At 37.5% G+C, this 25,558-nt stretch overlaps 1 protein-coding gene across 2 annotated transcripts in view; it reads right to left on the bottom strand.

Annotated features, from left to right (window-relative positions):
- The window catches only part of LOC124777557 (elongator complex protein 3), a 76,549-nt gene extending 54,159 nt beyond the window's left edge, over positions 1 to 22,390 (bottom strand). The window contains exons 1-2 of one of the 2 annotated variants that reach the window (XM_047253012.1): positions 22,203 to 22,390; positions 9,721 to 9,962 (exon numbers count right to left, since the gene is read on the bottom strand). In XM_047253012.1, the coding sequence (XP_047108968.1) occupies positions 9,721 to 9,962; positions 22,203 to 22,221 (261 nt within the window). In that variant the 5' untranslated portion in view covers positions 22,222 to 22,390. Of the gene's footprint in view, positions 1 to 9,720; positions 9,963 to 19,563; positions 19,711 to 22,202 lie in introns of those variants that run through there. The other variant, XM_047253013.1, reaches the window with a different exon arrangement.
- Between the last annotated feature and the right edge of the window lie 3,168 nt (positions 22,391 to 25,558).

Genomic DNA, 25,558 nt, shown 5'->3' on the forward strand with positions numbered 1-25,558 from the left:
ATGTGTGTGTGTGCGAGTGTATACCTGTCCTTTTTTCCCCCTAAGATAAGTCTTTCCGCTCCCGGGATTGGAATGACTCCTTACCCTCTCCCTTAAAACCCATATCCTTTTGTCTTTCCTTCTCCTTCCCTCTTTCCTGACGAGGCAACCATTGGTTGCGAAAGCTAGAATTTTGTGTGTATGTTTGTGTTTGTTTGTGTGTCTATCGACCTGCCAGCGCTTTTGTTTGGTAAGTTTCATCATCTTTCTTTTTAGATATATATATATATATATATATATATATATATATATATATATATATATATATATATATATATATATATATTATATATATATCTCACACAAAGAATCTCTGTCTACACCATTACAACATTCAACTGACATAAGTACTGTCAACTAGTCATTTGCAACAGCGTGCATTCTACAATTATGTTGGAAAACCAGTATGACAATTTTAAAGCAATGCTGTCTTTACAATGAGGTGCATTTTTAAATAGACAGCTACATCAGCAAGCACAGCTGTTAGATTTTGTATGATGAGAATCATCACACAACAACTTAACAGCTGATGCCTGCGGAAGGAGCCACCGTTTGGTGCAGGTTCTGGGTGGGCAGAATGATTGGTCTTATTTTTTCAAGCATGTCACAGGTATTGCAGTGATGGTGGATGGCATACATTACTGCAACATGATAAGAGAGTTTCTCTGGCCCAAACTAGAGGTGATGAATCAAAACCAAGTGGTTCCAGCAAGATGGCACCATCTGTCTTCCTACACCTGCATCATTTGCACTGTTGTGAGAGAAATTTCAGATTCACGTCATCTAATGCCATGGACAGTTGAATTGGTCACCAACATGTTGCGACTTGAAACCATGTGACTATTTACTGAAGAGTTATGTGAAATAACATGTTCATGTAAACAAACTGAGACTGATTCCTGAGCTAACAGACCAAACTGAGCATGTCATTGTGGAAATCAAGCCACAGAAATGTGCAAAAATGTGATTAAAACTTTGTAGAAGAGTAATGTTAACAAAGTTGTGGTAGGCATTTGTCCAACATTGTTTTTCATACGTAACTGAATTGTGTACCGATAAATTTAAAATAAGAGTATTTAAACTTCTGAGTAACTTCTGAAAAAGTGAAACTTCTGAAAAAGTGAAACTTCTGAAAAAGTGAAACTTCTGAAAAAGTGAAACTTCTGAAAAAATGAAACTTCTGAAAAAATGAAACTTCTGAAAAAATGAAACTTTGCATCTTTATTGGGATATACATTATAAATGTGGTTGTGATGGTGGTGGTATTTGTACTAAAATAACAGTTCTGAATAGTGCAGTTGGCTGATCACTCACAGTCACACCACATCCATCTTATCACCTGGGGCACGGGGTGGGTGGGTGCGTGGCCGGGGGGGGGACGTTTGTCAGGTAGTAAACAAACCTATGCATTTTTATTATATCTGTAACTCATGTTGATGAATTCCAAAGAGTTCAATTATCCAAAAGAATGACAACTCCTTCCATAGCATTTGTAGGTACAGAAGGAAGTCACCAATGTTCTAGACTTGTTTAGTTATAGGGTACAAGCACTGCATAGTTTCAAAAGCACTTGGGGGCTGCAAAAGACAAGGACTTTCACAGCACAAAAACAGTTCATCAGCTCCTACACTCACAAAATGGCCAGTAATTCAGCATCAAACACTATAATTCTATTTGGTGAACAAATCTTAAGGATGCACTCAAGGCAAATCAAGGGGTTATCTAGAAGGTCCTCCACTTTATCCACATATGAATATTACCATACAGTTGCAGTGTTTATTTAAAATCTCACAAAATGTCATGTTAAAAACATATTTAAACGTAGCACTCACCAATATATCACGGGGAAGGGAAAGGGGTGGGGTGGGGGTGGGGGTGGGGGGGGGGGGTGCGGAGTGGGGAGGGGGGGGGGGATCTAGGCCTCTGCAGTTGGCTTCAACCCTGTATTATGTTTTTATTTTGCTCAGATCCCGAATGACCAAACTGCTCACAGGAAATTATCATTCTCATGGCAGGGCAACCAATGATTTGGAACACCGATATTCTGGAACAGCAAACAACTCGTTTTGCTGACTGCCTGATTAACATTGTGGAGTTGCTGCTGAATGGCACGTAATGGTTCTATAGTACCAGCATAAATGCTCGATATGGACCTGGTCCGGTACGAATCTGTGGTTGGCCTAAACGTCTCATGGCAGAACTGTCTTGAGACATACAACTCTCACTGATTTGTACATCATGCATTCATAATCTGGGATCGCAATGAAAATTCAAGAGCTCCTCACTTATCATATAAATCTAAACAACAAATAAAAATTTGTGTCAGGACCAGGACTTCAACCTGGAAGTTGTAATTCTTTCCTATCTTGGCAAATTCTTACATTTCTGCTTACTTATTTAACACTTCCCTTTGATGGCAATGTCAGTAATATTGGGCACTGTGGCAGCCTGCTTGTTGAAGTTTTTGTTATTTCGTCCTATGATTCTGCAATCTATTTGTTGTCTTGGTCTTTCTGCAACTGACACATAGGCTGCAGGCTTAGATAAGAGCAGTTCCATTACTCGTGCACTTGCAGGAAGATGCATGTATGCTTATGCTATGTTTTGCACCTGTATGGACATATCAGTTACAGTGACAGGCTTTTAATTATACTAAGGCGAGTGATATAGTGAATGTGAGTAGCTGTACAGTTTGTGCAACATCTTCAGCTCAACAAAAGGAATTTGCTTCATGACTTATCTCCAAAGCCTTGGTCTTCCTCTGTAACTTTTATCCCCTTCCCACTTCCCTATATTACCAAGCTGACGATTCCTCAATGCCTCTCAGTGTGTTCTATCAAATCAAACACTTCTTTTACACACATTATGTCAGAGAGCTCTTTTCTCCCTAGTGTGATACAGTACATTTAGCTTTTTCCGCATTTCTTAGTAATATAATTCTTACAATCTGTACATGTTTTTCTATTTAGGAGGCATAATCTCATGTTTTTTAACCTAACATGTTAAACCAGGCAGTCTATATTGCAACTGTTATTCATTTATTTGTTCTGAAGATCCAGTAACTGTTTCTTTCAGCCCAGTCAGCCAGCCAGCCAGCCAGCCAGCCAGCCAGCCAGCCAGTCAGTCAGTCAGGCTCCAGCTATCTGCTATACACCAGCAGATCATCAAGTTAGGTATTTAACTTTTTCGGTGTTTTCTTGGTAGTGCTGGGACAGATAGGATGTGGGCATGCTGTATGTGGATAGAGGAGGAGATGAATGCAGTTTGTGAACAGCTGAAATCACTTTTGACTATGGTCTGCCATCTTCAGGCTGCTGCAGTCTGTTCCGGGATGTAGTAGTGGCGGAGCTTGAGGCTTTTTCGGGCTAGGCAGCAGAACACTCACCAGGTGATACGCAGATAGCGAAATAATCCTGCGTTCAGATTAAAGACACTTTGACCATCAAAATTTTATCAATAAACTGACTAATTATTTTGTAATAACTTCCTGAATTTATGCCCTCCAAAGTGTTTGTAATTCTCAAATTATTCTTGATCAAATTATTTTATTGGATAGATAAAAAAATCTATTCACCAAGTGGTGGCAGAACATACACATAAAAGACTGATGATGTGATTGGCAAGCTTTCGGAGCCAGTGGCTCCTCCTTCAGGCAGAAGGGTTGAAGGGGAAGGAAGAAGGGCGAAGGAAAAGAACTGGAGAGGTCTAGGAGAAGGGGTAGATTTTGGGAAGGTCACCCAGAACTGCGGGTCTGACGAGACTTACCGTATGGGATTATTACCGTATTGGATTATTACTGCATGGTAAGTCTCCCCTGACCCACAGTTCTGGGTGTCTTTCCCAAAATCTATCCCATTTCCTAGACCTCTCCAGTCCTTTCCTTCACCCTTCTTCCTTCCTCTTCAACCATTCTGACTGAAGAAGGAGCCACTGGCTCCAAAAGCTTGCCAATCACAACAGTCTTTTACGTGTTTGTTCTGCTGCTGCTGCTTGGTAAGTACATTTTTTATCTATCCAATTAAATAATTTTATCAAATTATTCTTGGGGTCAAGAGCTGGCTGAAACCCAAAGTAGGGAGCTCTGTAACATTTAGCGACTAATGGAACGTATTTCACAAAGACACCACAGCAGGGAGTGTGTTCATTACAGTTGACATAAATGTTGGCGATAATAAGGTCAATTTTGAGTGTGACTGACGTTATCAGCCTGTGTGTAACAGGTCGAGGTAAAATGAAGTTAATTATTGGATTTTTTTTTTACCTGCCATCTGATTCCACCAAGACAGTTTCAGAATCATTCAAAGAAAGTCTATGCTTATCAGCACGGAAATACCCAGATCATACAACATTAGTTGGAGGTGACTTTAACCTACCGAATATAGACGGATATGCCTGTGGATTCACTGCAGTGGGTACAGACAGGCAGTTTCGCAAAGTACCTTTGGCCAATTTTTTTTTTTTTTTAACTTGTCTTCAGCAGCTAGAACAACAGTACACACAATGGAAATATGGCTCAAAGACTTCTAAAAGAGCAGGACACAGTATGTTCTCCTCGACAGTGAGTGCTCATCAGAGACAAGGGTATCATCAGGAGTACCCACGGGAAATGCAATAAACCCCTATTATTCTCCATAAAAATAAATGAACTGACAAACAGGATGAGCAGCAATCTGTGGCCGTTTGCTGATGACGCCGTGGTGTACAGAAAGGTGTCTGTTGAGTGACTGTAGGAGGATACAAGGTGACTTGGACAAAATTTTCAGTTGTGGTGATGAATGGCAGCTAGCTCTAAATGTAGGAAAATAGAAGTTAATGCAGGTGAGTAGGAAAAACAGTCACATAATGTATGAATACAGCACTGGTACTGTGCTACTTGACACAGCCAGGTTGATTAAATTTCTAGGCTAGACACTGTAGAAAGATATGAAACAGAATGATCATATAAGAATTCTAATGGGAAAGGCTGGTTGACTTCATCTATTGGGAGAGTTTTAGGAACATGGTTCATGTGTAAAGGAGACCATATACAAAACAAGAGTGCAACTCATTCTTGAGTACTGCTTGAGAGTTTGGAAAGCAATTCAGAGGCAGCCTGCTGCATTTGTTGCTGGTAGGTTCAATCAACATGCAAATATTTGGAGATGCTTCAGGAACTCAAATGAGGATACCTGGAAGTAAGGCAACATTCTTTTCATGAAACCCTGTTGAGAAAATTTACAGAACATGCATCTGAAGCTGACTTGTGGGCCACAAACACAAGATACGAGAAATTAGAACTTGTACAGAGGCATAAAGACAGTTGTTTTTATCTTGCTTTATTCGTGAGTGGAACAGGAAAGGAAATGATTAAAAGTGGTACCACATACCCTTCGCCACACACCAGACTGTGGCTTGCATAGTATTTAAGTAGGTGTAGATGTACCTCTTCATTAATTATTTGATCCAACCACCTAATCTTCAGCATTATTTTGTAACACCATGTGACAAAAGTCTCTACTTGTTTCTTGTATGAATTGTTTATTGTGCACATTTCACTTCCATACAAGTCTACACAACAGATAAATGCCTTTAGAAAATACTTCCTAACAGTTCAATTACCAGTGTATCCAATGCTTACAAATTTCTCTCTTTCAGAAATGCATTATTTCCTATTTCCAATCTGCATTTACACCGTTTTTACTTCAGTCAGTGTAGCTACCTCCCCACGCAAATATTAAAAAAAATCTACAACTTTAGTGTCTCATTTTCTAACCTAATTCTCGCAGCAGCACCCAATTTAATTTGACTACATGTCTTTAACCTTGTTTTTATGTTCATCTTATGGCCTCTTTTCAAGACACTATCCATTCCATTCAGTTGATCTTCCATAGCCTTTGCCACCTCTGACAGAATTACGATGTCATCTGCAAACTTTATAGTTTTTATCTCTCCTCTGCGAACTTTAATTCCATTTTGAAATTTCTCCTTGGTTTCCTTTACTGCTTGCTGCAAGTACAGAATGAATAATAGGGAGGATAGGATGCAACCCTGGTCTCACTCCCTTCTCAATTATTGCCATGTTCCTTAAGTCTTGAAAGTGCACTCTGGTTTCTGTGCAAGTTGTGACAGCTCTGCCAATGCTATAAATGTGGGTTTGTGTTTCTTCTAACTCTGTCGTAAGATAACTCATAGAGACAGTATTGCTTTGTATGTTCTTACATTTCTCCAGAACACAAACAGATCTTCCTCTAGGCTTACTTCTGTAAGTCCTTCCACCCACTTGTACGTAATTCGTGTCTGGATTTTGCAATCATGACTTATTAATCTCAACAAAATTAAAAAACCATCAAAGTCGCACGAAAATTTGTTTTTATTTAAATGGCAAGCTGTTTAAGACCTTGGTCCATTATCATGCTAGCCCCGTAAATCCTAGTATAACACCGTTAATGTTTGTGCACTGGCCACATTGTTTGTATGAGTAGCTAAGTGCAAGGTACTATTTGCGTACAACAGTCCAGTGCTGTATGTGTACAAACATTATGGTGTTATTGTAGGACTTATGTGGATAGCTTGATAATGGACTAAGGCCCGAAATTAGTCACCATTTACATAAAAACAACCTTCTGTGCAAATTCCACAGTTTTGTAATTTCATTGAACCATAGTAAGCTGCCACCTATTGTGATTCACCATACTGGACGTGAGTAAATTTATTAATCTGATGGTTCAGTAATACTCACCCATGTCACCACCTGCCTATTTACTTCAGTACATCTGTATACTTTGTTATAGGGATTATTAAAATCTTCATGAAATCTGAAGGTATTTTGCCTGTCTGACATAGCCTAAATACCAATGGACCAATTTTGTTATGGTTTGCTCTCCCAAGGAATTGCCATCACCTCCAGGTGATTGTTCAGACCGAGGTCTTTCAGTGCTCTGACAGATTCTTTCCACAATATCACATCCCGTATTTCAATCACCCACTTCCACTTTTTAACTTTTATTTGTGAGGTAAAATGAAACATGAGAGCTACAAGAAAACACTGACAACTCCCAAAGATGCAAAATAACATATAACAGACAACTGTGCTGCAGTATATCCAGATGAAATTCACTATGGCATTTTGTCCATCTCAAATTGCTTCATAGTATGTATCAGTGCAGAAAGTCAACAATTTGAGCACTTGATATAACAGCCATAATAATGAACACACAAACCACACCTGAGTTACTTATCTGCTTACACTTGGTGCAATAGGGCAGCCATTTTTGGACTCTCTTTTAACAGTGGGAGAGTGGCTGTGGTTCTACTATCTTATTGCTATTTCATCAAGTTTCACACATTTTGGCATTGTAGCCTTCTTTGAAACCTCTTATCAATGCCACAGAAAAAGACATATAGCTCCATTAAAAAGAAAAAGGCAGCATCATACTTCAACTGCTACAAATGTTAAACATTACCTGTGTATGTCAGAAAATTTACTGTACCATCTGCTACAGCTCAGCGAATGCCACGCCTGTTATATTTAGTTGTTCTTGGTAGATTTTGAATGTCTGTGGAAGCTGCCTCCTCTGTAAGAGGATAGGTCACTACTAACTTTGTTGAAGACTCTACCCAAGCATTCAACTGAAATAATTCATTGAAACCATATGCAATAAGGTGACCAAAAAATAATGGAAAACAAACACACACACACACGCACGCACGCACGCGCACACACACACACACACACACACACACACACACACACCAACCTTCCACTACATTGTGCTATGTGCACTACATTGGGCCCAACCTCTTTGCCTTTACATATGTCTGCCTGTGTCTGTATATGTGCGGATGGATATGTGTGTGTGTGTGTGTGTGTGTGTGTGTGTGTGTGTGTGTGTGTGTGTGTGTGTGTACCTGTCCTTTTTTTCCCCCTAAGGTATGTCTTTCCGCTCCCGGGATTGGAATGACTCCTTACCCTCTCCCTTAAAACCCACATCCTTTCGTCTTTCCCTCTCCTTCCCTCTTTCCTGATGAAGCAACCTTGGGTTGCGAAAGCTATATATATGCCATGAGCAATGTTTAATATGTACAGATGGTGACCAGAATTAATAATAAAATTAAAATATAACTAGGGAAATAGGTGGATACTCAATAACACTAATACCGAGTATACTTCGGCATGTGACAGATAAACTGTATTCATTAATTTTGAATTCACATATAGTAATAAAATACAAAAAATTGTACACTGTAAATTATGCATAAAAATTAATAAGCAGAGTGGAAAATACATTAAAAAGTAAGCACTTTACATCTGTAACTGATAGAATAAGAACTAAAGCCTAAGAAATAAGGAGATCTTAACAAAATGTGGGAGCAAGGTGGGTGGATGGTGGCAAGGGAGGGGGAGGAGCCAGCGGGTTTGACTATGAAAGTACGGACACATTTTCTCTGGTCTTAAGCTGATCCAGTTCAGAAAATCGGGACTGAGAAATCAACAAAACACAAATGCACTGTGAATACGCCATGGCAATAAGAGAGATGTAAATAATGAACTGAAAAGGAAGGACAGGTATTAACGTTACAGCATTTATTAAGACTTCAATTCTCTTGTATTAATGATACAGCAAAACTACACGTGTGATTTCAAAAGAAAGAAAAATCCATGTGATTTTTTTTAAATTATATTTTTTGGCCTCAGACCACAGAAACAGTATTAATCATTTTCGACTTACCAGCAAATCATCAGGTTATTTCAAAACATTAAATAGTAACTTATCACAGTATAACAACTTTCACAAGTACTAGTTCAAATCATCTGATGAGACTTACCAAGGGTCAAAACTAATGGTAGGCATATGTTTCATCTAATGCTGAAATATATCATAAACAAATTCATTTACAAGTAAGTAAAAGAGTTCCCCTAATGCAGTATAGCTGATCAATGCAAAAAAACAACATATTACCTTCTTAATTTTTTTTAATTTTTTTTTTACCTTGTCCACCAAAACCAAGAGCTAAACTCAGGATGTACTTCTTACAAGATGATGGGGAACATACTCCTACATGCAGGCAGCTTGATACATTTCAAGCACTGACAATATTTAATAATAATGGTGACACTACAGTTCTGCTTCCAATTTGGAATGTGTCAGATTGATATCAAATGGTTTTTGACAGTTCATCAATATATCAAGAGCATACAAAATAAAATTAAAAAATGATATGTGATGCCATAGTGCACAATCTGTGTAATGCAATTTTGGCAAAAATAAAACTAAAGACTTGGAAAGGTCTCTGGAACCATAAAGTTTCATTTTATTAAAACACCTATGCCTGGGTTTCAGGCAGGATCCCCCATTTCATTTGATGGTGAGGTGGTATTCCAATATAGCTGGAGCAATGCTGTACAAGTTTGGGGAGAATACCAGTATACTGAAGCATGCATGGGAATTTGGATTGAGGGGGAAGGTGTGCTACGGGTAGTCCATGGATTTGTGCACATTCACTGTGCCTGTATGGTACAGTTGTTGGTGCATCTGCCTACTGAGCAGGTGGCCCAGGTTGGAATACCGGAATTGGTACAAATTTTCAAATGTCGGTTGGTTATGGAGTATGTCTGAATGTGGCAAACACATTTCTTATTTTTTACACAAACTTACTTCTAAAGAATATTTTCTGAACATTATTAAATATTACATTACTCACCCCACTTGCAGTCCTGATTGGTTTTGCTTTCAATTTTGGCAACAAAGTCTTCTTGTGGTCAAGAGGTACAGCGGCGATAATATCCACCAATCGTGGCGACGATTCTAAACCATATTTTGATGCTATTCGTGTTTTCAGTTTATTCAGATCTACATCTTTACCATTTTCATGAGCCTTGATAAGTTCTTGAATTACCTCACCAATTGTAATCACCATGCGTTCTTCCCTGCTCAGGCTGTATACTGAAATGTAAGGTCTGATTTAGAGATTTAGTGTATTCCAAACACCAAACAGCAGAATAGTAGGGTCTCACCTAACATGATTATAACATTACATATTGTATCTGTATCACATAGATCATAAATTATGATCCAATCTGCTGTGCAATATATGAATAAAAACATTGCTTATAAATTAAAACAACCTGCACTACAACATGATCCAGTAGATAATCATCAGTTGTAACCACAGTTGTCTTCAGATGTCATAACTACTGACTGTCAGGAATGCAAAAGTGTTCTACTTACACATACGAATGATGTAAGAGGACATTTTCCAACTCCCTGCAGGCAGTAGTTTGTTGGGATCTGTACATAACATCATCAACATAAGATCATAGTTCAAATGTTCCAGTTCTCTTTGGAGGAATACCACTTGTGTTACTGTTCATGCACTGGATCTTCTGTGTAATTAAACAGGAGCGTCAAGTGTTGAAGAGTCAAATCAAGTTTGTGCAGGATGTGGTGTTCTTAACTTGCAACAAGTTGTTAAAATTGCTTGATGTTATGTAGAAGTTCAGATTCCTTAGGCAACGGAAGAAATTCCATAGTTAACCGCTCTTCCATAAAGCTTGACAGTATACATCCCTCATGTATGTATGAAACCAACAAGCTGTACTGTGGTAAGAATTATGTATATGTACATCTACATACATACTCTGAAAGCCACTGTATGGTGCATGGCAGAGGGTGACTTGTACCACTACTAGTCACTCCCTTTCATGTTGCACTCTCAAACAGAGTGAGGGAAAAACAACTGTCTATGTGTCTCCTTATGAGTCCTAGTTTCTCTTATCTTCTGTTCATGGCCCTTACTGAAATGTAGATTGGCGACAGTACAGTCATTCTGTAGTCAGCTTCAATTGTTGGTTCTCTAAATTTTCTCAATAGTGTTCTGTGAAAAGAACATCGTCTCCTCTATAGGGATTCACATTTGAATTCATAAAGCCTCTCGATAGTACTTGTGTGTTGATCAAACTACCGGTAAGAAATCTCTGCAGTGCTTCACTGTCTTTCTTTAATCTACATCTACATCTATACTTTGCAAACAACCATGAGATCCCATTGTATCACTCATTATGGTTTCTTCCTGTTCCATTCACATATGGAGTGCAGGAAGAAGGGTTGTTTGAATGCACCTGTACATGCAGTAATTATTCTAATCTTATTCTCATGATCCCTACGTAAGCGATACATAGGGGGTTGTAGTATATCCCTAGAATAATCACTTAATGCCAGTTCTTGAAACTTTGTTAACAGATTTTCTCGGGATAGTTTACACCTGTCTCCAAGAGTCTGCCAGTTTACTTCCTTCAGCATCTCTGTGACACTTTACCATGGATTAAACGAACCTGTGACCATTCGTGCTGCCCTTCTCTGTATACATTCAATGTCCTCCGTTAGTCCCATGTGGTATAAGTCCCATACACTTGGGCCATGTTCTAGAAGCGGTCGCATGATGGATTTGTAAGCAATCTCCTTTGTAGACTGATTGTGCTGGCCCAATATTTTACCAATAAACTGAGGTCTACAACCTGCTTTACCCATGACTGAACATATGTGAGCATTCCATTTCATATCCCGACAAAATGTTACATCCAGATATTTGTATGAGTTGTCTACTCCAACAGTGACTCACTGATGTAGTCAAAGGATACTAAGTTTTTATGTTTTGTGAAGTGCAAAACTTTACATTTCAAACATTTAGAGCAAGTTGCCAGTCTCTACACCACGTTAAAATCTTATCAAGATCTGACAGAATATTTATGCAGCTTCTTCCATACAGTACTTCATTATAGATAAATGTATCATCTGCAAAAAGCCTGATTGTACTATTAATCACTCCCTACCAAGAAGTCCTCAATCTAGTCACAAATTTCACTTCATACCCTACATGATCATACTTTTGACAATAAGCACAGGTGCAGTACTGAGTCAAATGCTTTTTGGGAATCAAGAAACACTGAATCTACCTGATTGCCTTGATCCAAAACTTTCAGTATGTCATGTGACAAAAGTGCAAGTTGGATTTCATATGATTGATAGTTTCGAAATCCATGCTGGTTGGCACTGAGGAGGTCATTCTGTTCGAGATACTTCTATGTTTGAACTCAGAATATGTTCCAAGATTCTGCAACAAATCGATGTCAAGGATATTGGACAGTAGTTTTGCAGATCACTTCCATTACCCTTCTTGTCGAGAGGTGTGACCTGTGCCTTTTTCCAAGAACTGGGCACGGTTTTTTGTTTGAGGGACCTATGATCTAGTGAAAATCCGAAATACTCAAGCAGTACTCAAAAATTGTCTGCATTAGTTTTCTACATGTAGTCTCCTTTACAGATGGACCACATTTTCCTAAAATTCTGCCTACAAACCAGAATTAACCACTTCTCTACTATCAACCTTATGTGCTCATACCATTTCATACTGCTTTGCAATGTTATGCCTAGATATTTAATCAGTATGAGTGTGTCAAGCAGTACACTATTAGTGCTGTACATTAACATTATGGGATGCTTTCTCTTACTCATCTGCATTAACTTACAGTTTTCTACATTTCGAGCATGCTGTCATTCATCACACTAAATAGAAATTTTGTCCAAGTCATCTTGTATCCTCCCAAAGTCACTCAACAAAGACACCTTTCTGTAAAGCACAGCATCATCAGCAAACAGCTGCACACTGCTGCTCACCTGTTTATCGAATCATTTACGTATACAGAGAACAAGGGCTCTCCTATCACACTTGCCTGGTGCACTCTTAATGACAGACATGACCCTGATGAGCACACACCATCCAGGACAATGTACTGGATTCTATTACATGGGGGCAGCGCCACACAGTAAGAGTGAACTCTGCAGTTAATAGACCAGCCCAATCCACTATCCATTTCTACAGAGAAATATCATGCCCCTTCCATCTCAAAGAAAATAAGCATTTACCTGACAAGAGAAATAAATATCATCTAATCCTGCAGACCAATTATTTTATTTTCAATTTTTAAACACACTTGCTTTAACCATACATGAAGGGATTTCATCAAATAAGTTACACAAACAGTTCGCGGTTGTAATGGCATGGCAGGTGTAAACATATTCCAAAGTTCAAGCATGCATGGACAGTAGGTTTCTTGTTGGCAAAATAGGTTCACCATGAAACTCCAAGGCATATGAACTGAATGCAATGTCACATCCACCTACACTGAAATAGTGTCAGCAATTTGACCAGGGCTGCACTGAAGTGGATGATGCTGATCAAGAAGTCCAGGTCTTCAACCATGCAATTTCTATCTTTTCGAAAAGCTGAAAGAACATCTGGGTGGAAAGTGATTTTTCAATGATGAGGGTCTTCATGTAGCAGTTCTCGAATGGCTCCGTGCCCATGGAGCAGATTTCTACCATTGAGGAATCGAACCATCAGTAGAATGTTCTGAGTGCCATTTACATATGCTTGATGACTATGTTGAAAAATAGTGTCAGATTGTCACTTTGAAGGGTATTGCAGCGAGCAATAGAAGTTACTTGCCCTGCCATAATAATGGTGTAACTTCCTTCTCGAAGCCCCTCGTATCTTCCAATTCTGGGTTTGTGACAGTGGGAGCAAGTTTCATTCTCAAATAGGCAATTACTTGGTCTGCTACAGGTGTACATAGTACAAATTTCAAATTATTTCATTAATGCAACTGTTCAACATATTCAGGCAGTTGCTACTGTGGCTGCTGTCAACTAGCAACTGTCTACACCCATACTGGCCCAGTCTTCTGGTGAACACAGAAGAAAGAACTGGTGATCATGTCAGAAAGTTGCACATCTGTGATAGTGGCACTGCAAGACAGAAATGTAGAGAGCACAGGGAGCCAACTAACAGGGACCACGATGCGGACTTCACCTGTAGGCTGTGGGCGGCAGCTGAACTAAAGCAGGTTGCTATGTGTGTTCTCTATCACGCTGTTTCGCAGTTCCATTGATGAAATACAAAGGGATTTAAACAATTTGATCCAAAGGAAGACACAAGAACTGCATACTTGGCAGATCCACCAGAAAACCTGATGTGACATATTATTCATTTTTGGATCTTAAAAGAATTTATTAAATGGGTAGAATATATTCTCAAGTCAGGTCTCCACTGGTTCAAAGAACGATGAACACAAAATTTAGAATACTTTAATTGGCACGGTCCAACTACAGTGATACACATTTGTTTATCACTGACCTTTGAACAGACTCACCCAGCCAGTTATAGGATGGATGGAATGGGAGAGGATGAGAAGGGAGGGGCTCTTACAGTTTAACGTAGACTCCATACCATTGAATGACTTTGTATATTTCACTTATGCAGATCACTGCCAGAGGTGACAGAAGATAGAACACTGATATAAAAAAAGGCGAGATGACAAGCTTAGGACTTTTGTTCCTCAGCCAGGAAAGAGGAATAGTTTGAGGAAGGAAGGGGTGAGGTCACTCATATCCCAGATTGACGAGCAGCTGTTGTGAGTATCTGCAGCTGCCTGGTTCTCACATCCTGGGCAGTGAGCCACCTGACCCTCCTCTCTAACCTTCCTCAACCTATATCTCTTTATTCCTATGGAAGGAACTAACTGTTCAAAAAGCTGACTAAGTACTGCCCAGCCATTCAATTTCCTTGTAATTTTATAATATTCTAAAATGAATTTCCCCTTCAGTAGGAAAAAAAGTGACTGAGGATTGAGCTTCACACATCTGGAACTGCAGTCTGACACTCAGCCACCGAGCCCACCCTTACAGAATATAAATGGTTCTTCCATTTAATCAATGAAATACAGTCTTCATGTGTAACTTTGTGCTCCACAACAAACAGTTCATTATATTGTGAGCAAGCATATCACAGTGATACATTAACATGCAGGCATCCATCAACTTTTCTTGTGACTTCATCAATTTTCCAGAACTTTGTTGAGATGAGTGAGACCTATCTCTGACATCACTATTTTCAGATGGAAAACATAGCAATTAAGTTTGCACCTCACATACAGATACCACACCATGCTCCAAATCTTAACAAGTTGTTTTTGCAGCACTTTGGACTGCATTCGTCCTTAGTTATAAGCAAATTCCAAAATATATTGAATTTCCTCTCTTTCATTCAGATTAAAGATATTCATACATAACATTATCTTGGCTTTAAAGTGTTTGCATAATGCCAGATCGAAATACTACTTCAAGAATTGTGTGATCACAAAGCCATATACTGCAGGATACAAACAAACTCGCTCTCTCGCGCGCGCTCTCGCTCTTGTAAATATACAAAATAAGCCAACACTCATCTCTTGGGAGGGGAAGTAACTGAATGAAACTTTCTGGTGGATTAAAAATGTGTGTCAGACCAGAAATGATATCTGGACCTTTGTTATTCTCAGCAACTGCGCTCAGTAACAGAGTTTCCACACTTACGCAGCTTTAATCATTTGTAAATCAATTTATTGTCTGACACAGCCACATTAAATTTCAAATGAGAATTACTGTGTGAGGTAGCTTTGTGAGTGCTTAACACCAGCACTAGCTGCAATGGAAATTATCATTCTGCCATCACTCCTTGTCTTTAGATCATAAGAGGAGGCAGTGCTTCACTCACAAGCACATAAAATCACATTACCAATATGGTTTTCTCAATGTTCATGTGAGTGTGCTTCTGGTTCCTATGATCTAAAGATGTTTGAAACTAGTAATCTCATTTACAATTTTATGTGCCTGTGTTTGAGAATAAAGTATTTTAAAAATAATTTTGCCAATGACAAATGCTTCTATTATGATTGAGATGTAATTCTTTCCAAAAAATATCAGTTCTTCTAGTACTTTTCACAGAGGAAACGAATGAATGGACCATATGAAATACATTACAATTGGAACCACAAAACAGTAGATCACCTGCAACATGGAAACAGAGAGTTTATTCTTGTTACTGCCACATGTTTTTGAAATATAAAAAATGGATTAATCTGGAAACAAAATGCTGAGGGATCAGATGTTAACAGTAACTGCACCCTGATTCTTTAGAGAATCATACTCCAATGTACATGACAGTTCTGTGTTTTTTTTTTTTTTACATTTATGACATCATATCTCCTGAACTGTGCATCGTACAATGCTATAATTTTGCAGGTACATTCAGTGGTATATTTAAGCATTTTAAAAATTTAAATTCGGCCAGTAATTATATGACATACTGAAAATCAGATTTTTGTTGCCCATGGAAGCCACTGGATGGGGAATGTGAATGGGACAGTGCACAGTGCACTCTTTTAGCCATTTAGTAATCAAGATACCTGTCAAAAGCTCAAACATATTTTTATAAATCTTGCACAGGAGGAACAAATATTCTCCAGTTGCTTCGAAAAGAGTAAAGTAATTCTCATAAATAGAAGTAGTGTCAAAGGAGCCCAAGAATTACAAGCCTACAACAATAGCAGCTCCATTATACCATTGAAATAACTACAAAGACAGAATAATGTCAAGTGGACCAGGGCTCTCAAAACGTATCACCTCCAATTTCAATGAAATTTTGCATATATATTCTGTATAGAATTAAACTAATCTGTATAGAATTTGAGTTCAATACATAAAAAATTCAAAGTTTTGGAAGATTTTAGGCAAGCAGAGGCTGCCTGCATATCATCACGCAAGCAATGGGACAGTCTGGACCAAATTAAGATGGTTTAGAACACAAACTATTAGTAATGTAAGAGGGATGTCTGGATGAAATCCACAAATTTTTGTGCTCGCAACGGTGTTAAAATTTCTAGGTGGTGCCAGGAAGAAATTCTAATTTTTCCTGAACCAAATTTTTGTTTTATGCAAGAGGTAGTTCTGTTTGCCTAGTTGTCAGTTGTACAGCCACAAGTGAATTTTTTCCACATCAATTATTAGTAATTACTCCAAGTTGCGTTTGGATTATATGCGACTTATTCTTTTCCAAGACATACTGTCCAACTGTAATACTCTTCGACACAGTCATTGTCAAGAAATTAAAAAATTATCACGAATTTAATTTACAGTGAGGAAACTCATTCGCATTATTTCATCTTTCAGGCCTGTTTAACTTAGTCTGAAGTCAATATGGATGAATATGATGATGTCGTCATGCCTATCACTTCAAGAAAGTCAAGAAATTACACTGTTATGTGACAAATTCTCACACTCGCATACACTTTTGTGTATTCACAATCATATAGTAGGAGATGGCAATAACGAAGATTCATGAGGTTGCCAAGAAAGTTAAGGGAACCATGATCAAGCAACAAACACTGTAATAATTCAATGCACTTCTTCACTTTGTGCTAGAAAATGTTTTCTTTGTTTCAGAGAAGTTCTGTATGAAGTAAAAAAATTGAGTCTGAAAATATTATTTTCAAACATTCAAAAACCATCATTTCAACAATGGCATTATGTATGTGGAAAATATAAATATTTCTGTGGTAGTTCTACTCATTAATCTAACTATTAATAACTATACAATGGAAAATCCAGGATAGAATGTAACAGTATTATCAAAAGGATAGTTCTACTCACCATATAGCAGAGATGCTGAGTCACAGATAGGCACAACAAAAAAACTGTCAGAAAGTATGCTTTCAGCTAACAAGGCCTTCATAAAAAATAAACAACATTCGCGCACAGAAACATGCAAATGCAACTCACACACACATGACCACAGTCTCTGACAGCTGAAGCTGCCAGAGACTGTGGTCATGTGCGTGCAAGTCACATTTGCGTTTGTGTGTGTGTGTGTGTGTGTGTGTGTGTGTGTGTGTGTGTGTTTTTGAAGAAGGCCTTGTTGATCAAAAGCTCACTTTCCAACAGTCGTCTTATTGCGCCTATCTGCAACTCCGCAATAGTTTTATTGAGTTTACACATATCAGACCAGTAAAAGAATTTCATTTCCATCCAAATAAACTGGAGGACTTTTTTTCTCCTTGCAGGCAGATATTGCTGAAACATTCACAGGATATTTATGCTTCATAGATTTTCTTGAGCATTCTGGCTGAAAATGAAAATTCAGAAGACACTTTTTCTATCAACCATGTGTTAATATTTTTCAATTCGTAACACATGAACAAACTGTTATTTTTTGTTTCAGCTAATTGAGTAGGTCTCCGAACTCCACAGTACTTGCACTGCTGCACACTACAATTCTGTTGTATCGCAGAAATGAATCTGACTTAAACCCACTAGTAACAGCAATACTACTTCAATACTCTATCTGTACTTGACAAATCTTGTAGTTTACGTAGCCTTGGGTTTTATATATTGAAACTTTCTGATGTTCTGGAGGGTAAATGACAAGGCTTGACTCTTTCTTCCATCAGTATATGCTCATCAGCATATGATGCATTTCAGAAGGATAACAAAACAACAAGTTTCTTGTGAACCTCAATCCAACACATTGGACAAAATTTTTGACCTGGTAGAAATCCAAATTTTCTTCGATTTTTTAAAAACTCTATTATCCTTGCTTCATCAAGAGCTTGTAAGACTTTTTAATGGCCTTTTCCTTTTTTAAAAAAAAAAAAAAAAAAAAAAAAAAAAAAAAAAAAAAAAAAAAAAAAAAAAAAAACCCTCATGAAAGCAGATCAATGAATGTGTTTCAAATTTGGAACATTGGAGACTCCAATGAGAATCTGAATTGTCCAGGCAATCAATTACTCAAGGTGGTAAGTCAGGGCTTACTTCCGAACCTTTTTGCCCTGCACAAAATAAATTCTAAATATACGCCCTGTGCTACAACAGCTAGAAACTGCCTCATAAATAAAATAGTGCTGTATTTACTGGCAGCTAGACATTAAGTTAGTAACGTATGGATGCATTCACACACACACACACACACACACACACACACACACAAACACACACAACAAAAGCTACCCTGCAAATGAATTCTACTACCATTATTAAACATACGCATTTCCAAATACAGGGGCTAACATGTGCTGTGTTCTAACTGTTCATGGCAGTCAAATATAGTTATCACTCTTCTGATTGTGCTGAGACCCACAATCAAAACAACAGTATGCATCAGCCAGCATGTATCTAGAACTTGAAACACTCAATTTGTAAAATCATCTATACCAGTACGTTTTATTTATTTATTGTCCCCAGCATCTCGTGGTGTGCGATGTATAAAGGTACAGGACAAAAGTTAAATGTTTCCAAATGCATAAGCTTACATATATGATGCAATATAAAATTGTCAAAAACCTACACACACAAAGGGGACAGTTTACATATAAGACTGAATGAAAATGTTTGTATGAATAGTATTAAAGTTAAATATTTTCAAATGCATAAGCTTACATGTAGGAGAGCATTAAAAATTGTCAAAAAACTTAACACACATACGGGGCAGTTTACATCAATGACTGAATTAAAAACTAAATACACATAGGGGACAGTTTACATTTATAATGAGAGGAACTGAACATGAAGAAACAGTAATATATATGGACTTTCAATGTATTATGGGAATTAAGCAACTACAATAAGTACAAACATAAAGGATTATTTCTGCACTGTCCCAACATAACTGACTTACAGTGTAATTTATTTCAGTACATAAACCAAGATTATGAGTAGTAGTGAGTCCTCCTCCTTTTATTTCCATTTCCATAATAATTCCTTTGGGAAATACGGAAGCGTTCGATCCCGCCCGTCTGCTTTGACCCATGACGTCACAAATATGGCGGAAACAAAAACAAACACACACACTTTCCACAAGAAGCCTAATGACACTAACGGGACAAGCGCGGGAAATGGGGTGTTTTGGGTGGGGAGCAAACTAAATATAAACAAATTTAGACGCCTTGCGTAGCTACAACGTGTAAGTGAAGACAGCCATGCATGAATACCCACCCACCTCCCCAGGGGTCGTAACCCCTGCAACCCATAGAAGATAAAGATGCTTCAGTAGCTGATTAGTGTTTTTTGTCTTTTTTTAAAAAAAAATCTCACGGGATAGAACAAACAGATCAGAAAGATAAATATAATAAACTAAAACAGAAATTGGAGGAAATAGATAATTAAAATAAGTAATAAGTGTTTTTAAATTTAAAAAAAAACTCACAAGATAGAACGAACAGATCAGAAAAGTAAATAAAATAAGATAAAACAGAACTGGAGACAGCCACACTCAAACCAAACTCCGCGCCGTCATGATGTCACACACAACACCCTTCTGTCACGGGTCAAAGCCGACGCGTGGGATCGGACGCTTCTGTCGCCCTTCCTTTGTTATAATTAGATACTATAAAAAAGCAAGATATTAACAGGTAGGTAAAGAAAATTTAAAAATAAGTAAGATATATCAAACATTACATATAAAAACAGTTTGCAAAAGAACAACAATAGTATTTTCAAATTCGTTTTTTAAATATTATCCAGGTGGTCTCAAAAACAAACAAAACATCCTCCACCACACATAAACTTGCTCCTTCTAACGAAACAAAAATGAAGAACATTAGAGGTGATAATACTTAGCGATACAACATAAAATATGCACAAATTTGATGTGAAAATTTTAGATAACACGTTTATATATACCAATATCTAGCACATTCACAAGTAACTGCTATAGACCGTTACAACTGAAACACCTGTTCACAACTTTTAAAGTACACTCAATATCTTTTATTTGCCAAAAAATTATTGCTTTCATAAAGTGGTTGAAAATCTGCCATGACTGATCTTTGGTAGCACAGAAACGGTGAATGATACCCTCTTAAAATTTTAACCATGTGTAGAGCATATAACTCAAACACTCTCCTTACATTACTCCTCAGCTTATTTTCAATATAAAATCCAGTCTATAATTTGGCCCAAGCTCTCAGAATTCATCTGATATTTTTCACACACCACTGAAAGCCCCCTGAAATCTTGAATGTTTTGTACCTTAAGCTCACATTTAATACTATTTAGTTCCATTCTATAAGGAACGTATGTGCATAATCTCTCCCCTAAAATTTGTCCACTGGATGTAGAACGACTCTCTCTCACACAAAAACAAACCAAATGGAGTGCGGCATGGTTTCAGAAGAGACAGATCCACAATGAGCCACTATGTTTATACTAGTTCTCTATGGTTGCATATAAAGTTCATTAACAATGTTCTCACAGCACTAGTAGAATAGGGAAAAGTCAATAGCTTTCAAATTTTCTTTTTTAGGAAAAAACTGTACCAGCAAGGTAAGATGTACAGACAAAAAGTAAATCAACAACAGAATGCGAAGTGTGTATTAGGATACCATAACTTTTTTATATTATAATCAAATGATATTTCGGAATCTGTATATGAGAATCTTATTATATTGCTGACGTCTCTATTTTCAACCAAAACACTCGGCACTCGGATGTGAGATAACAGTACATTAATGGAAGAGGAGCAACTCTTAGGAATTTAATCTGTACACAAAATTAATAATACACTACCAGTATAATGTTCTTACACCAGCTAATTTAAATGTTACTTAGTAGCTAAGCAGAAATGCCACTAGTTTGAAACATGTTTACAGATTGCTTAATATTTTCAGAAAAAATTGTTATATCCCAAGAAAATAGTTACCTACAACTGTAACAACAACGATTTGATTATAATACATAATATGCACTAACACTGCTGCTTGGTAAGCAGATGACAGGAATTTTCAATTCCCAGTTGCTTACTTTTATGTTACATGGGTTGATGGCCAACATCAGATAACTGAGGCAGGTTGCTAATACTTGTAGTTACTTATTTTAATGAATGTTTCTCACTGTGGGTGATTCAAGACACTGACATATGATAATGAGAAAATGGGAAACCCGTTAGGAGTGAATGCCAGAAACTGGGATACAAGGAAGACAGGAGGAAAGCACTACGTTATAGACTCGCATACATAATTATTCGGGGATACTGTAGTGGTACTACAGTGAAAGATAAGGAACAGAGAAAACCAATTCGTAACTACACCTAGGGCCAATACTGCGTCACACCATACACGAAACAATTTGAAAATTTCTTGATATGAAGTGTTACGCATGCAATTCGCAAGTGAAGTGACAACAGTTTTATAAATTTGAAAATGGTTTCATCTCAAATAGCGTCTGCTACTTGGATGGGAGATTTAACTGTACACGATCATATTGCTCGTTACATATGTTATACATAAAAACAACTACGCTAGTTCGTTAGTTTCTTACCTTTCTTGTTTCTCCCCATTTTCGTTTCTCACACTTATCAAATAGGTAGTTGTCGTTTTTAAACCTTCACTGTTCACATGTTGTCAACACACAACAAATAATACTCACAAATCAGTACTCACGCTTTCTGACTGGGCAGAAAGTGTTTACTGTTTATTTTGATTAAATAATAATCCTAATGCTCCGATGTTGGCTATACTGTAATCCAGACCCGGAAGTAGAAGTCACCGGCGTAGCGGTGTATTTAAATTTGCCGATTGGTAAAAGGAAATTACGCATTCAGTTTCAGTTTACAGAAAATATCTTAACTTCTAAGTAGATATTAAGTGAATTTGAAAAGATGTAATTTTTTTTCATGAAAAAAATTATTTCATTGTGCTGCTAAAACTTTCAAGAACAAAGAGCATGTTAACTATTAACGAATGTGTAAGTGAAACGATGCGTTCTTAATCGCAATTTAATGTTAGATTTCGTGATCAGATAAACTGCTCCTGCTGACTGAAAGAAAGTATCGATGTATAAGGGTGGCCAATGGGAAATGCTAGGGGCCTACATTTTCAGTTGGACACCCTGCTAAGTTGTAGATGTACTCCAACGATTTTAACTCGTTGATGTACTCGCACCACATTAGGCACGGTGCCGTTTGTAGGGTCGCTGCCGTTCCATTGGAGCTGACATCGGTGGATTGCACCAACGACCAAGGCCGGCCGGTCTCCCAAACCAGTACGTGTGCGATCTCAATGCAGCCGATCTCATCGCCTGAATGTAGAGACTTCAGAGAACAATCGGTGAAATTCAGATAAGTTTGCTTTCTTCGGTGGAATCGGCCACGCTCTCACACATGAAATATGGACTGTGAGAAACTGATAAGTTTAGCCAAAGAAGAAGGAGTTTGTGACATTTCCAAAAGTAGTCATTTCTACAGCAGCAGCTAAGAAAATAAATGGATAACTGTGGGTATCAGAAAATCCTGTCTTGTGCAGCAGGGGATACAACCCGTCGGCTTTGAACAATGACGTCACAAGTCGCCAGAGATCATGTATTACAAAGATGAAAGAGCTGAGGAGAATGTTGAGAAACAAAGGAATGCGAGAGAGATAAACATTGATCTTGTCAAAAGACGAGAAGCGATTCTTCTTAGTGTTCTAGCTCCCTTCAGTAGCTAATAAGTGTTTTTTGGCTTAAAAAAAAAATCTCACGAGATATAATAAACTGATCCTACTTTATTAAGCAATATCTTGTCAAAAGCCGAGAAGCGATTCTTCTTAGTGTTGTAGATCCCTTCAGTAGCTGATAAGTGTCTTTTGGCTTTTAAAAAAAACAAAATCTCACTGATCCTACTTTATTAAGCAATAAAGTAGGATCAGTTTATTCTATCTCGTGAGATTTTTTTAAAAAAGCCAAAAAACACTTATCAGCTACTGTGAGATTTTTTTTAAAAAGAGCCAAAAACCACTTATGAGCTACTGCTAAAACATAACAGCAAAAGCTGTTATGTTTTAGTTTAGTTTTTTTATTGATTGCTTAATAAAGTAGGATCAGTTTATTCTATCTCGCGAGATTTTTTTTAAAAAAAGCCAAAAAAGACTTATCAGCTACTGTGAGATTTTTTTAAAAAAAAGCCAAAAACCACTTATCAGCTACTGGAGCATCTGTATCTTAGGATCAGGTTATTATTAAGTACCGGCCGAATAAAAAACAAACAATTAAGTTAATTAAATCACACGTTTAATGATGTACCGAATATCAAGCGATCGCTTTTAGATTAACATTCAATTATTTTAATGATAGTGCTTATTAGAACACAGAACTGCTTTATTATCTATGCCTCGAAGTGAAGACATTAAGATGTATGACTAAGGACTGACTTCATTGTTCAAAGCTGACGGGTTGTATCCCCTGCTGCACTAGACCCAGAAAATCTTCACACACACTTAAATTTCTCAGTTCTTTGCAAAACCATGCCCTAATCCACAGTTTCTTGAGTACTATCACTGGTATAAAAACTATACAGGAGGGTACTGCCTGCGGCAAGAAAATCATTTAATGACAAACTAATATATAAAGGAGAAAATAAAAGCAGTATGTTGTGGGATATTATAAAACAAGAAACTGGAAAAGGCAGATCCAAGTATAACACATAAATCAAAGATATGAATAGAATAATAGAAACTCCTCAGGAATTAGCATGGAGGTAAAAATAAGAGTTGTCATGACGTCATAAACTTGAAGCTGACCCAACTGAAGATCCGCCATGTTAGCTACCCCAAAACATTCGCTTCCGGTGGTTTGATACCGTGTAGTGTTGACGTGTTTTGATAAAAAATACCGACTTGCGTCACTTACGGGTGAACTAATGGTTCTGATTGTAGTCTAAAGTTTAAACAAATAGCATTTCATTCGTAAGTGGACTTATTTAAGCGTTATTTTCTTATATATACTTGAAATTCTGATGCATTGTAAAGTTTTACAGTATGATTTTATTTCTGTGATTTGACTTTAGATTCCCTATCAATCCAACCGCGAAGAGCTCTCTGGAGGTAAGCAATACACTTCGTTTTCATTGTTTGGTTATTCCCAAGCAACTGAAAAGTCCTCACAAGAAATATCCTGGAAATGGGGACTAATGTTTTAAAATGCAATAATTTAATATAAAAGTAATGTAACTACATGTAGTTAATTAAATCTTCAATAAAATATGTGGAACACCTGTTACAGTGGTTAAATCATATTTGTTAAAGCAAAGTTCCCTATTTAAGTCCAGGCTTAGATCATTACGTTAGTCATTGTATTGTCGTGTTACCCTGTAAATTGCTGTTATTTGCCACACTGAATGTCATTTGGTAGGCACAATTTAAAAACAAAGCAGATGTGTAAACTACAATGGGCCTGACAATCTTAAATTCAGTTCTTTTCCTACGTAATTTAACGAATCTTTCACTTTGTTGACATGACAGCTGGCTTGTTTATATCATCTCTGCGTACATCTACGGGACACCAAAGGAAATAAGGTAGTTTCTTGCAACCTTGAACATTTAATATTTGCATTTGACTTGACAATGCAACGAATACAAATTGGTGTCTCTAAACTATCAATGATTGCTTTCGGAGTTCTGGCTTTATCAGTTATCGGCACAAACACAAGGAAAGTGAATAGAAATAGATTACGAAAGCACACTTTTCATAGCACATACTTCTCTTCTTGGTTATTCGAAGTGTATAAACAAAAAGGAATTACAGTACTGAGGCCAGAAGCGTGATATTTTCGTGTCGTATTACTGTTTCGAATACGCATTTAAGACCAGAAAAACGTTTGAAGTTGCGTTCCTTATGCAATGTTGTTTACTAAAATAGTG

The sequence above is a fragment of the Schistocerca piceifrons genome, chromosome 2, assembly GCF_021461385.2.
Source record: "Schistocerca piceifrons isolate TAMUIC-IGC-003096 chromosome 2, iqSchPice1.1, whole genome shotgun sequence".
NCBI classification, from domain to species: Eukaryota; Metazoa; Arthropoda; class Insecta; order Orthoptera; family Acrididae; genus Schistocerca; species Schistocerca piceifrons.